The sequence below is a fragment of the Mastigoproctus giganteus genome, chromosome 1, assembly GCF_048544385.1.
Source record: "Mastigoproctus giganteus isolate SK-2022 chromosome 1, ASM4854438v1, whole genome shotgun sequence".
In the NCBI taxonomy this organism is placed as follows: Eukaryota; Metazoa; Arthropoda; class Arachnida; order Uropygi; family Thelyphonidae; genus Mastigoproctus; species Mastigoproctus giganteus.
Genome location: NC_143575.1, coordinates 150,979,839 through 150,996,123, shown reverse-complemented (window position 1 = coordinate 150,996,123; position 16,285 = coordinate 150,979,839). Strand labels below are relative to the sequence as shown.

At 36.2% G+C, this 16,285-nt stretch overlaps 1 protein-coding gene across 2 annotated transcripts in view; it reads left to right on the top strand.

Annotated features, from left to right (window-relative positions):
- The window catches only part of LOC150091195 (integrin alpha-9-like), a 688,379-nt gene that overhangs the window by 390,060 nt on the left and 282,034 nt on the right, over nt 1–16,285 (top strand). For both annotated transcript variants that reach the window (XM_090374615.1, XM_090374611.1), the window contains exons 11-12: nt 2,201–2,306; nt 13,217–13,308. In XM_090374615.1, the coding sequence (XP_090230741.1) occupies nt 2,201–2,306; nt 13,217–13,308 (198 nt within the window). The remainder of the gene's footprint in view (nt 1–2,200; nt 2,307–13,216; nt 13,309–16,285) is intronic.

Below are 16,285 nucleotides of genomic sequence, written 5' to 3'. Positions count from 1 at the left end.
CATATAAAGTATCAGGTGACACAGAAGCCTATGGAAGATATAAATAGTCGGTAATCAAGTCACAAAGGAGGTTAAGCAGGTGAAGGCAGATTATGAGAAATCTTTGGCAAAGGATGCAAAGAAAAACAGCAAAGAGTTCTTTACTTATGTAAACTCTAGAAGGAAAGGGATGAATCAGATTGGACCACTTAACATAGATGGGTTGACTATTGATGATCATGCTCAGGTAGCTGATAAACTGAGTATTTTGCATCAACATTCACACACGAAGAGTTATTCAATGATGGGAGTGCCAGAAGTTTATCAAACTCTAACAGGAGCTAAGTGATTTTTTAATAACTGAGAGTAAAGTGGAGGATAAATTGAAGTTAAACATAAAAAAGGCACCTGGGATGGATGGGATCTATCCTGTTATATTTAAGGAGGCAGCAAAGGAATTAAGCAAACCCTTAGCCATAATTGAGAGCTTCCTTTGACTCAGGGGAGGTGTGCAAATGGACTGGAGGTATGCAATCACCAATTCACAAAGGCAGTTCAAAAGGTGAGACGGGTAACTATAGACCTGTTAGTTTAACTTGTGTTCCGGGGAAAATAATGGAGTTGCTGGTTAAAGAAGCATTGCAGGATCATCTAGGCAAGTCTACAGTGATAGTTAAGACACAGCATGGGTTTGTTAAAGGGGATATCTTGTCTGACCAATTTGATTGAATACTATGACGTGTTCACAAAGAAACTGAATGCTAAAAATAATTTTGATATATACTTGGATTTCAGGAAAGCTTTTGATACTGTTGCACATGGAAGACTGCTGTACAGATTGGAGAGGTATGCAGTAAGGGCAAGTTGCTGCAATGGATAAAGGGATGGTTGAGTGGGAGATGCCAGAGAGTGGTAATCAGTAGACACTGCTCTTCATGTACAAATGTTATTAGTGGAGTTCCCCAGGGTTCTGTGTTGAGCCCATTGTTGTTTTGTATATTTATCAATGATATTGATTAAGGTATATCAGGTTTAATATCCAAGTTTGCAGATGATACAAAGGTTGGCAGGGTTGTTAACGACAGTAAAGACAGTATGCTACTCCAACTGGATCTAGATAAGTTGTGCTGAAAAGCGGCAACTGAAGTTTAACATTGACAAATGAAAAGTAATGCATATCGGTAGCATAACCAAAGACAAACATTCCTACTGTGTGGTACTATACTCAGGGAATTGGAAAGTGTAAAAGACATGGGGGTAATTGTGTAGTCAAATATGAAGTTTGCTGTGAGGGGTGCCAGGGCAGGTCATGGAGTTTTGTCAATGATATATAGGAATTTTGCTAGCATGGACAGGGAGGTGATTATCCCGTTAGTACAAGGAAATGGTCAGGTCACATGTAGAGTACTGTGTACAGGTCTGGAGGTCTCATTTTAGGAAGGATATAGAGTTATTAGAAAGAGTACAAAGAAGGGCAACAAGATTGGTGAGGTGAACAAAGGGGTGCTTTTACCAAGAAAGGCTTAAACTCTACAAATTGCAGTGCCTGGTGAGTAGGCACCTGTGAGTCTGATTGAGGTGTATAAAGCCTTGAATGGGTTGAGCAAGCTGAATGTTGATGGGATTTTTCCTCTTGCTAAGATTAAGAACCTGAGGGGGCACAGATTAAAATTGAGGAAAGACAGTTGTAGAATAGATGTGCGGAAAATTGCCTTTAGCCAGCGTGTAGTTGATTGGTGAAACAGACTTTCATCTTTTGTTGTGGAAGCTGATAGCCTAAATAAATTTAAGACTGAGCTGGGCAGGCATTTGGAACGAATAGAGGGGTGAAATGGACACTTTTTTTTTTTTTTTCTTTCTTTTTGGTTGATGCTGCTTAAGCTTGCTTTCTTGCGTCATATGACTCTATTAATGCTAATATACATTTTGTTTTATTTTATTTTATTTCTCCCTTTTTGTTTTGTAAAGTTTGTGCCCAAGTTTGAGTGAGTAAGATATGAAATTTTTTTATTCAAAATATGGTTTTTACTGTTTTTACATAAAAACCTTGCCCATTTATTTCCATTTTTTCTGTAATAATGAAATAAACAAGATGATATTCTGAACTCTGAACTAATAAAATAACTTCTTGTTATTTTATTAGTTCAAGGTTTTTGCTAACCTAGATATGATGATATTAATTGGTTAAAAGAATATTTAAAATCCATGATATTTTATATAGAATTTTCAACTACAAAAGAAAAAACTGACTGGACTGCAAAAGCCAAATGCACGCTTTGGAATGACATTAGCAAGGTTACAGGATATCAATTATGATGGATTTGAAGGTAAGACAACATTTTTGAAATGTTGAAAACTGAAATAAAAAATTGTGGGGGATAGGCATGATCACTGCTCCAATTTTAAAATGTATTTTTATGTTACCATCTATTATAAACTGTGTCTACAGTTTATAATAGATATATACTTGTACTTAAACACACAGAAAAGATGGCAGCAGTTACTGAAACATTTCTAATGTATTTTTAAGCAATATTTGAAATTTTATTTAAATTATGCATATATATAAGTATGTAAGAATAGATTATGCATTTTAAAAAAATGCATATTAGCATTAGTAGAGGCATATGATGCAAGAAAGCAAGCTTATACAGCATCAGAAAAAAAAAAAAAAAAAAAACACCATTTCACCCTTCCGTTTGTTCGAAATACCTGTCCAGCTGAGCATTAAATTTATTTAGTCTATCAACTTCCACAACAAGGGATGGAAGTCTGTTCCACCAACCAACTACCCGCTGGTTAAAGGCAAATTTTCTGCACATCTATCCTACATCTGTCTTTCCTCAATTTGAATCTATGCCCTCTCAGGTGATTATTCGGAGAAAAAAGGAAGAATCCCATTGCCATTGAGCATGCTCAAACCATTCAAGGCTTTATACACCTCTATCAGATCACCTCGCCGGTGCCTAGTGTCCAGACACTATAATTTGCAAATCTTAAGCCTTTCTTCGTAAGAGCAACCCTTTGTTCCATTCACTAATCTTGTTGCCCTTCTCTCTACTCACTCCAGCAGCTCTAATGCTTCGTGAAATGAGGCCTCCAGACAAGTATACAGTACTCGTGGTGTGGCCTAACCATTGCCTTATACAAGGGAATAATCACCTCCTTATCCCTGCTAGACAAATTCCTGTATATCATAGACAAGACACCATGAGCTCTTGCAGCCCATCTGCACTGCTCAGAGAACTTCATATCTGCCTGCACAATTACTCCCAGGTCCTTTTCATTCTCTACCACTGTCAGTGTAGTACCATAGAATTGATACGTTGCTCTGGGGTTGCTGTTTTCCATATGTAGTACTTTACATTTGTCAATGTTAAACTTCATTTGCCATCTCTCAGCATATGTGCTCAACCTTTGCAGATCCTGTTGTAGCAGCATAGTGTCAGTAGTGTCCTTGACAACCCTGCCAATCTTTGTATTGTCTGCAAACTTGGAAATTAAACTTGATATACCATCATCAGTATCATTCATAAATACAGAAAACAATAATGGACCCAACACTGAACCCTGAGGGACTCCACTAATAACATTAATTCACGATGAGCAGTGTCCATTGATTACCACACTCTGTCTTCTCCCCCTCAACCATCCCTTTATCCATAGCAGCAATTTGCCTCCAATGCCACACTGCTCCAATTTGTGCAGCAGTCTTCCATGGGAAACAGTATCAAAACTCTTTCTAATATCCAAATGTATAATATCAAAGTTATTCCCTGCATCCAGTTCTTTTGTGACTGCATCATAGTATCCAATCAAATTGGTCAGGCAAGACTTTCCCATAACAAAACCATGCTGTGTCCAAGCTATAACTGAAGTCTTGTCTAGATGATCCTGCAGTGCTTCTTTAACCAGTGCCTCCATTAATTTTCCTGGAACAGAAGTTAAACTCACAGGTCTATAATTACTTTTGTCAGTCTTTGATCCTCCTTTGTGAATTGGGGTCACATTTGCACATCTCCAGTCTATGGGTACCTCCCCTGAGTCCAAAGAAGCTCTCATAATTATGGCTAAGGGTTTGCTTACTTCCTTTGCTGCCTCCTTTAATATAACTAGATAGATCCCATCACCCCGGGTGCCTTTTTTATGTTTATCCTCAACAATTTCTCCTTCACTTTCCTCTCAGTTATTACAAAATCATCTAGCTCACTGCCAGAGTTTACTTCACCTCTGGCATTCCCCTTCCTGAATAACTCCTCATGTCTGAATGTAGATGCAAAACACTAGTTTAGTTTGTTAGCCACCTGAGTAAGATCCTCAACTGTTGAACCATTAATATCCAGTGGACTAATCTGATTCATCCCTTTCCTTCTAGAGTTTACATAGGTAAAGAACTCTTTTCTGTTTTTCTTTGCATCCTTTGCCGAGGATTTCTCATAATCTGTCTTCTCCTGCCTAACCTCATTTGTAACTTGGTTACAGCCCAGCTTATATCTATCATAGCCTTCTGTGCACATGTTAATTTATATGTATCCCATGTATATTTCTTCTCTGTCACATGTCTAATTAGTTCATCTGACATCCATTTAAGCCTAAACAATATTTCTTTATTGTTACGAAAAGCCTAGTAGCATTCCAAGATTAATTCTTTGAATGCTTCCCATTTTGAATTTGCTGTTGGTGCCACCATGTAGAATTTAAATACTGTCTCAGACCAGCATAGTCACCTTTACGAAAGCACAAACTCTTACCTTTACCCTTGATGGCAGTTACCCTTTTGAGTAAATCCCACTTCAGCACACTGTGATCACTGCCACCTAGTGGTTCCTTTATCTGCAGATTCTTGATGTATGAAGAATCACTACCGATAATCATATCAAGAGTATTACTCCCGCTTGTTGCCTCCCGACCATGCTGCCGTTGAAAACAATCATCCAATAAATCCACAAAAGCCTTGCTAGTGTGTGAGTGACTAACTCACAAATTCCAGTCAATATCCAGGAAATTAAAATCCCCATTATAAGACACTCTAATTTACTGGCCCACTCTATTTCTCTGCACAATTTCTCATTATACTCATAAGATTCATTAGGCATATAACATATACCTACTCTCATTTTCCCTTTCCCAGTGTTTATGTCACACGAAACAGACTCAACATTGCCTTGTCGACCCACATCAATTGGATGCACTTCCTTAGATTTTGTGTGTTTCTTAACTAACAGTATAACTCCTCCTGCCTTCCTGTCTTGTCTGTCCTTTCTGTACACATTGTATTCCTCAAATTCCAGTTCTGCACTGCTTATGTCTGTGTGACACCATATCTCTGATATCGCAACAATATCTGCCTTTGTTGTCTTGACTAGCACTTCAAGCTCATCGAATTTATTAACTATACTCCTAGCATTGGTGTATATGCAAGTATATATAAATAAATAAATAAATAAATTCATCTTTATTGTGAAGTAGAGTTACAGCACAATATCCCATGATGGGGACGAGCACCAGGGGTTCACATATAGTTGTTAGAGAAAAGCAGAATAAGTAGTGTTCAAATACACAACGCTACAAAATACAGCAAACAAATACAAAAGGCTACAAAATACCGATCACAAATGCAAAAAAAATACAAATACAGCATAAAAAACACAGAGCTAGACACAAATACAGCATAAAAACACAGAGCTAGACAGAGTTGATTTTATTCTCAGTTTCCAGTTTAATAAGTACACCCTCTCATGTATGGTATTGAATGTATTACAAGTGTATCAGTGGTTGACTTGTTGCCTATCAGTAATATCTTGTTAGCATATCTTATGTATAACTTGATGTTTGAGGTAAACAATTGGAGTAATGGTTGCTCATTTGAGGCTAGATAGATCTCGGACAAAGTGGCCGAGATTCCCAGGCCCATGGGGAGGCCATATCTGTTCATAAAGCTTGTTTTGAAAATGAAAATGTTTTGCATTTAATAGAAGTGATTTAAGTTCTATGATACATCCTGATCTAGAATTCAAGTTAGATGGGAAAGTCATCACAGTTAAATTACAATTTAAGTTGTCCTTGTCATTTTTGACAGAAAGCTATCCTTTCTTGAGCATATTTGTCAATTATTGGTAAAATGCACAAGTAATATTAATATACTGTATTTGTTATTCATTATTAATTAGGGAGCTGACAACTCACTCTTTTTTACTGTGCATTTATTCATATTAAACTGGACTAAGGCGCTCAGGTATGTGCTTTGCCTGAAAATGTATTGTTTGATCTGTGTCGCTACTGGTGCCCTTGAGACCTCTGTAGTTCAAAGTTTGTATATTTGATACAAATGAACCATCTCTATCACTGATGTAACTGGCATTCCAGTATGCAATTAAACTGAAAGCTTGGCCAGATCACTCTACATGGTCATTAATTTTCAAACCATGCTTGGAAAATCTTTGATGCTTGTCTTATGGTTAACTGATCTTTTGGCATTTTGGTTCAGATAAAAACAGTCAAGATAAAATTATGAAGGAGCTCTGAGCTTTATTCATTCTCTAGTGTAACTTTCCCCTTCAGAGTTGGGGAAAGGAAAATATGCTACCATAGTCAGTCCTAAACACCATGCTGTTCATTGAACTAAATTCTCAGACTTCCTACTTATTTACATAGATGGTTCAAAATTCAAATCTGTAATCTGTAAGATCCACAGTAGTTTTCACGAGCAACATCATATCTAGTCTGGAATGCAGCATTTATATTGCAGGGATGAACTGCAATAGAACTTCAATAAGTCACATTCAAGCAGTGCAATGTCCTAAGTGTGCTATACAGCATCTCTTTTAGTTATGTTCTGACAGCATGCTAATGCTGATGGCATCTCTTTTTCGAGACAGCTTGCTAATCCCTCTCTCTCAGGGTTACTTGGGAATTTTTTTGGCCAGTGCAGCATAAGCCTCGGGCTTCCTTGCACCATATGGCTAATATTAATAATTTGCAAGCTCCATAATTTTATCTTGATTATGGATGATAATGCTGTGCCATCCATCCATTGCTGAGTCTAGTATAATCAGTTTGAAAACAAAACTCATTCCTTTTTCATTTATTCAAAGTTATTTCTTTAAATAAATTCCACACCAGTACCCTGATCACTGCCACGTTTTATCTTTACTTGATAATTCTGAATAAGTGATTAATCTCTCATGATAACCAGATCAAGGATATTGCTTTCTCTTTTTGTACCTCTAACATTTTGGTGCCCAAAACAGCTATTTAGGAAATCAATTAATGTTCTGCTACTTTGAGCTGCCAGCCCACAAGTTCTAATCGATATCAGGAAAGTTAAAATCCCTCATAACAACACATTCTGATTTGCTGGTGTACGCTATTTTTGTACACAGTTGTTCATTATGTTCTTCAATCATTTGGTCTATAATATATTGCTGTCATCTTGATTTTTTGTTGTTTGCTTTGCCAGACTGACTTGGCATTACATTTGCCTATGTCTGCTTACACATACCTGTGGATATGGTTGAATGTGTAATGTGCAAAAATCATCTTCGCTTATGGTAAAATTGAGGGTTAAATCTCAGATATGTTGTTAATACTTGCTTCACTAACCAGATCACAAGATATAGCTTGTTTTATCGATCACATGTTATTTATGCTATTATGTTTTATGTCTATTTTTATCATAGTCTTGGTTGGTGTACTCATGGTAAATTTTAAGGTTAATGAAGTTTTATTTGATGGCGTTCATTAGTTAACTGTATTTATATTTCTTACTACAGGAATTGTAACTAGAAATGGTACTTCATCCACACATACCTCTCTGCAAACAAAGGAATAGCAGTACCCCACTGAGTGTCATTTTTTTGTAGTATATACTTCTCTGCGAACAAAGGAATAGTAGTACCCCACTGAGTGTCATTTTTTGTAGTTGCCAGTACCTTCCTAAGGCAGCCCCTTTTCGCCACTTCAAGAGCTGTGTTTTCTTGGTTCTTCAGATCGCTGCTCCAGAGACAATGCAAACTACTGTCAAACAAATCTTCCCAATCACATTGTTGCAGTGTGTGAAGTCTCTACTAAAAACAATTTTTTTTTTTATTTATCAATATAATTGATCATATTAACTTGATTACTGATGGTGTTCTGTTTTCTACTGAGTATGAGTTCTATTCTTTTAAACGTTATAAATTTATAAAAAAATTGACTATTAGCCCTACAAAAATTCACCCCAGGGGCTCACATTTCGTGAGTATGGGCTTAGCACAACCAGGATCTTGAGCTGGATATCATCATTCTTCTCTTTCTTGGCGATTCCTTTCTACTTCTCTCTCTCTCTCTCTCTCTCTCTCTCTCTCTCTCTCTCTCTCTCTCTCTCTCTCTCTCTCTCTCTCTCTCTCTCTCTCTCTCTCGGTATCTCAGTACTAGGGAATTTTTTTTGGCTGGTGCAGCCTAAGCCTCAGCCTTCCTTGCACCATATGGCTAATAATAATAATAATAATAATAATAACATGGAAAAAGTTTTTTTGTGTGGCAAGAGAAAAAATGATGAAAAAAAAATCTACCAATAATGCTGATAAAAATAGGTATAAATCAAGAAAGTATAAAAATTACATATCTTTTGGTTTCGTGAGCATATTTATTTCTGGTCTCAATGTGTTATTTGTCAGAAAACACTATCCACTGAAAGTATGAGGCCAAACAAACTAAAATGACATCTGGAAACAAGTCATGCAGACATAACTAACAAACCTCATGATTTTTATTTAAAAAAAAGATGAAATGAAAAAATAATGCGAGTCTAGTTAAATATATAAGCATCTCTTCAAAAGCACAATGAACTTTTTACCAAATTGCATACAGAATTGCTCAGTGCAGAACGCTTCACATGAGTGGAGAGAATTTAATACTTCCATCAGCTATTGATGTGATTACAACTGTTTTGTGGGGGGGGGGGTTCTAGTGCAAAGTTTTTAAATATCTCTTTGTCTAATGACACCATTTGCTGAAGATCTTAACAAGCAACTAAATGAAAATTTAAGAAACAAATCATTTGCAATTCGGATATGTGAGGCAACAGATAATATTAAAAATGCTCATTTAATAGTGTACATTAGATTTGTTGATGATAGTAAAATAAATGAAGATTTGGACTTCTGTAAAGAAATTTAAAGTGATGAGTAAAGCTTAGGACCTTTTCAATATAATTGATATCTTTATGAAGTCAAACCACTTATTGTAGAAATTGGACTGCTTGGGCATTTGTGCTGATGGAGCATGCTCTGTCAGGCTGTCATAAAAAACTTCAGGCACTAATGTGACTATCTCATCCTGTTGTTTGGACAATTGTATGATTCATAAGCAAGCTCTTGCTTTGAAAGATTTGAACCAGGCTTTGGAGAATATTCTACATGCAACATTAAATGTGAACTATATAAAACAACTAGCCCTGTAAAAACGAGGATGGTTGTAAGGTTTTGCAAAGGTATGGGCACTAGACACACTGTTTTACTGTGAGTCAATATGACTGTCTCAGGATAATTTTTGACTTGTTTTTGAGCTACAAAATGAACTTTTTTAGTATTTTAGTGAGGAAAGGCATAGTAGTGTGGCGCCTCCATAGCCAGGTGGGTATGAGCAGCAGTGCGTAGCACACACTTCTTGATCAGACCAGGGTTTGAGCCCATGATCACCAAATGGAGGATGCAGAAAGGTCAGGAATGACCACCGCATATCCCCGGAGCAATATGGCCTTAGTTGCTAATGTTCCTAAAAACTAAATAACATCATAGTAGTGCACACAAGTTTAGTGACTGATTTCATTATGAAGTTACCCATTTAAGACATATTTGATAAGTTGCACACTCTTAATGCTTCACTGCAAGGTGTTAATAATAATATTCTTGAATTCTGTGTTAAATTGAAAGCATTTATTAGGAAATTGGAAATGTGGCAGAGCAAAATGGAAAATTCAAATTTAGACATATTTCCAATCTTAAAGCAATTTATTGAAAGTAATAACACACCTATTAGTGAAGATGTGAAATTTTGTATTTTAAGTCACCTTCCTTTAAAATTTCACTTTAAGAAATAGTTCTTAGATATGGATATTGAAAATTTTGATTTGATAAGTTACCCAATCAAAGCTAAAATAACAGATGGTACATCCACTACTATCGAGAAGGAGAAAATAATTGATATCTCTTATGACACTGCATTAAAAATAAACTTCTCAACAATATTCTATTTTTTTGAATTTTAGATCAGTGTGCAGCATGAGTACAAAGAATTAAGTGAGAAGGCAATGACCATATTGATCCTCTTTGCAGCATCTCATTTCTGTGAGTCAGGGTTTACTGCAGTTGCTGCTATAAAAAAACAAATACTGATCAAAAGTTAATGTGGAATGAGAAATGTGAGTGGCTATCTGAACTATAAAACACAGATTTCAAAAATTATGCAACAGTAAAGAAACTCATCCTTCACATTAAATTAAACAACATGATTCCAAATTTGATAGTTTGTTTATTTCTAATAAAATATTAGTTGTCAAAGTTATCGGGATATTTATTTATTGCCCAATTTTAACCTCATAAATCATTAGTTTTACTCGTGGAGGATGGGGGATTGTACAAATTCATTTAGCATTGGGGGGGGTGTTGAGTATCAAAAAATTTGAGAACCACTAACTTAACCAATTCCTTAGACTCGAAATTTAATTATTATGCTCACAACGTTAGTGTATAAGCAAGTTTTTAATAACTCTTACACAGCCCCTGTGATATCTGGTGTCATATCAACCCCCAGGAGAGTTTTAATCCTACACCTTCCTTTCCAGGTGCTGCATGGCCCAATAGAAGTGTTGCAGGAATAATTTTTGCATCTGCTTGTGGCTATCATTGAACTGCTTGTTTGTTTATTCCACCAACACAGATTATCAAGTTTTTGATCCACCGAACACTGCTTCATTGTCATTATCAGATATTCTGACACCTATTTGCAGTGCTGTAGTCGTAAAATTAGCAGAAGGTATATTCTGTGAATGTTATGTATGCAGAGAGTATACTGTGATTATTAATCAAATTCCAGTGGGTATACAGCACACACACACACACACACACACACACACACACACACACACACACACACACACACACACACGCGTGCGCGCGTATATATACACTGCATATTTACTTACTTATATATATGGCATATTTGTAAAATAATAAGAGGAGTTTACCTCAATATAGTACGCAGAACACTTCCATATGGGTTTGAGCCTGGGTGGCTTAATGTCAGAATTCTATCTCTCAACAATTGAGCATATACATTTGACACCTTTCCGACCCTGTATCACATATGGGAGGTATTTAGACGATGTTGTAGTTATTGCTGATAGTAGTACTATCCAAGACATTTTACATTTGTTTAATAATATTCATTCTAGCCTCAAATTTACATTGGAAAGGGAAGATATGGATACAAAGTCATTAAACTTTCTAAATTTCACGCTTACTTGGGACTCGAATAAAATCCAGTTTAGCCTCTATCGAAAACCTACAAACACCAGTATGCTTCTACATTATAATAGCTATCACCCATTCACCTACAAAACATCGATTATCTTTAATCAATTTCTAAATGCCTATAAATATTCAATGACAGAATCTGCTTTGGGCTCAGAAATACAAATATTAACTAGCAGGTTCTTAAACAGGGGTTATCCCCTTGCCACAAACCGAATTAGGGTACAGGCTAAGGATAGGATACAAAATACTACACCAACCAACAATAGTAATATCAAAAAATACTTTATTTCTGTCCCATATGTTGAACAGTGACACAAACAGCTTAATAGATTCTTTAAAGATACTGAATTTAAAATTGTGACCAGGCCAATACGGAAATTACACACTATACTGAACAATCGCTTGGTTATTTCTGCGTTTGCAACACAAATTAACGATCTGGTATACAACATTTCTTGCATTGATTGCAACTTGTCTTATCAAGGTACGACACGATTTTCTCTGAATATTCATGTAAATCAACATGAAGCCTCGGTTCCTGCTTCTCGTTCAGCAGCATCAGAATTAGCCTTTCATGCCATTAACGAAAAACACCTTTTTATATAATGAGGCCAAAATACTTAATGTTCAACTTAATTATACGTGACTATTAATTTCAGAAACCGTAGAAATTAAATTACACGAGAATTCTGTTAATGTTCAGCGGCCATATTTAATCTCCGATGTGTGGACCTTTACGCGCATGTGCGAAGACAAAGACAAATAATCACTATTTAAGTTTCAGGTTCAACCCTATTTGGTAATTTTTATTCCTGTGATCACGATATACGGTTGAAAAGCATTGTCAGCTTCAGGAAGGAAAATCGTTTTGAATATTTTCGTTAGATTCTTTTTAATTTTTAATTCCGTTAAATTGATTTTTAATTGTTTAATTGATTTGAATTGTGTTAAATTGGTTTTTAATTATTTATTTTTTACTGTAATGTAAGTTTTAGATTTTTTCGTTTTAATTTCTGGAGAGTATCATATGGAAGTGTTCTACGTACTATATTGAGGTAAACTCCTCTTATTATTTTACAAATTTAATATCAACATAGAATGTATTGAGTATTACGGCTCTGATTCATATATCTAATATATGGCATTTATATTAAAAATAATAAAACTATAAGTATTGCCCAAGAATCAAATTCTAATAAATTTATTTTTTAATTTTCAGTAAATGTTTTTTAATATGATTTGTTTTTCAAGTCTTTCAAAAACCAGAAGGTATACATTAGTCACCTAAAAAAAATCCAGAGGATACACAGCGTATACCCACATATACAACCCTGCCTATTTGTGCATCTTAGAAAATCAGTTTCTCCTGTTAACAAGTACACACAATGCTGAAAAAAAATCCTACCCCATAATGAAGATTCGTAGTCCTGTGTTAGTCAAAATTGTGTTGGGATCTTGTTACAATTTTTTATATAGGGTAATAAGTTTTAAAATAGAATGTCAGCAAGTTTTATATTTAGATTTGAAAGCAAAATTTATTATTAAGATTTTGGTCATTTTGATTAAATATGGTTAAATTTAGATAAGGATATTTTAATATTTTGTTATATCAAGTGGTTTATTCAAGCATCTTAATCAACAAAGTTATAAAAGTCTGCACTTTCAACAGACCCCATTTAAACTAAATTTTTGTTCATTAAAAACTTGTAAACTTTTTCTAGATGTTGCAGTTGGAGCACCTTTTGAAGATGGAAAAGGAGCAGTTTACATATATCATGGTAGTGCTTATGGGATTGAACCAGACTTTTCCCAGGTAATTAGTTTTATAAGTATCTGGTTATAACTATAATCACAGTCATTTATGCATTCCTCTGAGTTAAGTTCATTTGATGTTTGCACCCTGAGGTCTGTTGTGGATGTTCTTCTAGTGATCAGCTAAGGCTGATACTTGGGAGTCTAAAATTCTGAAGGAGCTGATATTCAGACCCACTTGCTGGTAAAACTTCAAAAGGGTCTGTTATTTCTGTGATAAACAAATCCACCTTTACGATGGTGGTATTGTTAGTAACTCTGGGAACATCCCTCATGTGCAAGCTCTGAAAACACTGCACATGACATAATAGACCATCCAAGTGTAAAATAAAGTTATCAAGGGTTGATATGTGATGTTTATATCACAGAGAGGAATGGCTGATTCTTTGTACCACTAAGCAAAGATGGTAGATGACCCTCATAATCCAGTATGATACCATCAATTTGCTTTATTGGAGGCCTGAAGTGGTGAAAACCATGTTTGTTCTCAACAATTGAAGCTCTGATATCTCCCTCATCTCTTCTGCCATGCAGCATTAATCATGTGTTTTGAGTTTGTTCAAACCATGGTGAGATCGAATATTCTTTGTTTCAAGGGTACAGCTTGGAAAACAACCAGGCTAGATAGTCTATAGGATCCTATCGGTAATTCTTTTAGGAAGAATCCAGATTACTTTGTTTAGTATAATTTTACTGTTTGTATACTGCAACTTGCAACTTTATCAGTTACTGCAGTCACCGATAAAGCTGCATTATGTTTGCATGATGGGTGTTTGATTCTGAAAGTGACAACCTCAAGATACTGTGACTGTTATTAAAAACGTTTCAAAATAACCACATAAATTAACCTACTCATGCAACATGCAAGATCACTTTTAAATACTGCCATCACTTCACCCCTGAAACGAAAAGGTAGTTTACAAAGTATAACTCATCGATAACTGTGAGAGAAGATGGATGTCTGCAGTGAACAGAACTTAAAACAGGTTCAAGCCTGTAGGAGTAGGCTCAAACAGCCTTAAAACAGGTTCAAGCTAATGTAGAATAAGCCAAAAAAAAAAAAAAAAAACATTTCACACATTCATTCCCCCTATAAGTTTGACCAGTTCCTCCTTGAATTAATTTAAGCTATCAACTTCCACAATGACTGATGGAAGTTAGTTCCAGAAATCAACTACCTGCTGGCTAAAGGCAAATTTCTGCACATCTGTTCGATAACTGTCTTTGCTCAATTTGAATTTATGCCCCTCAGGTTCATAATCTGAGCAAGGGGAAGAAGCCCATCAGAATTGAGCCTGCTCAACTCATTCAAGGCTTTTACACCTCAATCAGATTACCTTACAGGTGCCTAGTCTCCAGATGCTGAATTTGCAGGGCCTAAGTCTTTCTTGATAAGAGGACCCCTTCGTTCCCCTCACCAATCTTGTAGCCCTTCTCTGTACTCGCTCAAGTAACTCTATATCCTTCCTAAAATGAGGCCTCCAGACCTGTACACAGTACTCAAGGCATGGTCTGACCATTGCATTATACAAAGGGATAACACCTTTTCCCTACGAGCAAAATTCCTGTATATCATTGACAACTGCTCAGAAAACTTGATATCTAACTGCACAATTACTCACAGGTCTTTTTCATTTTCTACCACCCTAAATGTAGTACCACACAGTTGTAGTAGGTTTCTCTGGGGTTACTTCTGCCCATATGCAGTACTTTGCATTTGTCAATGTTAAACTTCAGTTGCCACTTCTCAGCCCATCTGCGCAACTTTTCTAGATCCTGTTCTGGTAGCACACTGTCATTAACAACCCTGCCAACCTTAGTATTATATGCTTGTTGTTTGTTTGTTTATTTGGTTTTTAGGAGCATTAGCAACTAAGGCCATATTGCTCCGGGTTATGCGGTGGTCATTCCGTGACCTTTCCGCATCCTCCGTATTTGGTGGTGACAGGCTCGAACCCCGGTCTAATCAAGAAGTGTGTGTGCTACTCACTGCTGCTCCTTCCCACCTGGCTATGGGGGCGCCAGTATTATCTGCAAACTTGGATATTAAGCCTGATATACCTTCATCAATAAAGGTAAAAAAAAGGTAGACTGCAGCCATTATCAACCCACTGCAGGATCGAAGCCTCCTCAACAATTCATATTGAGAGAAATGGACCATATTTAGCAGTGAGGGGCTTGAATCCTGGTCTACTCAAGGAGGCTATGCTACTGCACTCTCTCTCTTGACCACTTGGCTGTGGCGGTCTTTATCAATATCATTGATAAATATGCAAAACAACAGTGGAACCAACACCGAACCCTGGGGGGCTCCACTAATAATATTAGTCCAGGAAGAGCAATATCCAGTGATTACCAATCTCTGTCGTCTCCCACTCAACCACCCTTTTCTCTATTATAGCAGCTTGCCCTTAATACCATACTGCTTCCATTTGTATAGTAGTCTTCCATGCACAACAGTATCAAAAGCTTTCCTGAAATCCAGGTATATGATATCAAAATTATTTTTGCATCCAGTTCCTTTGCAACCACATCATAGTATCCAATCAGATTTGTTAGAAAGACTTTCCCTTAACAAACCCATGCAGTGTCGCAAATCTTCTTTAACAAGTGACTCTATTATTTTTCCCGGAACAGAAGTTAAACTAACAGGTCTATAATTACTCTGTCATCCTTTGATCCCCCTTTGTGAATTGGTGATGCATTTGCACATCTCCAGTCCTTGGGGACTTCCATGAGTCCAAGGATGCTCTCATAATTATGGCTAATGGTTTGTTTACTTCCTTTGCTGCCTCCTTTAATATAAGTGGATAGATCCCATCCACTCCAGGTGTGACTTTCTTGTTTAACTTCACCAATTTCTCCTCTACTTTGCTCTCAGTTATTACAAAATCATTAAACTCCATTTTAGAGTTTAATAAGTTTGTGTCCTCCACTTCTGTACAGAATTCCCTCATGTGTGAATGTAGATGCAAAAT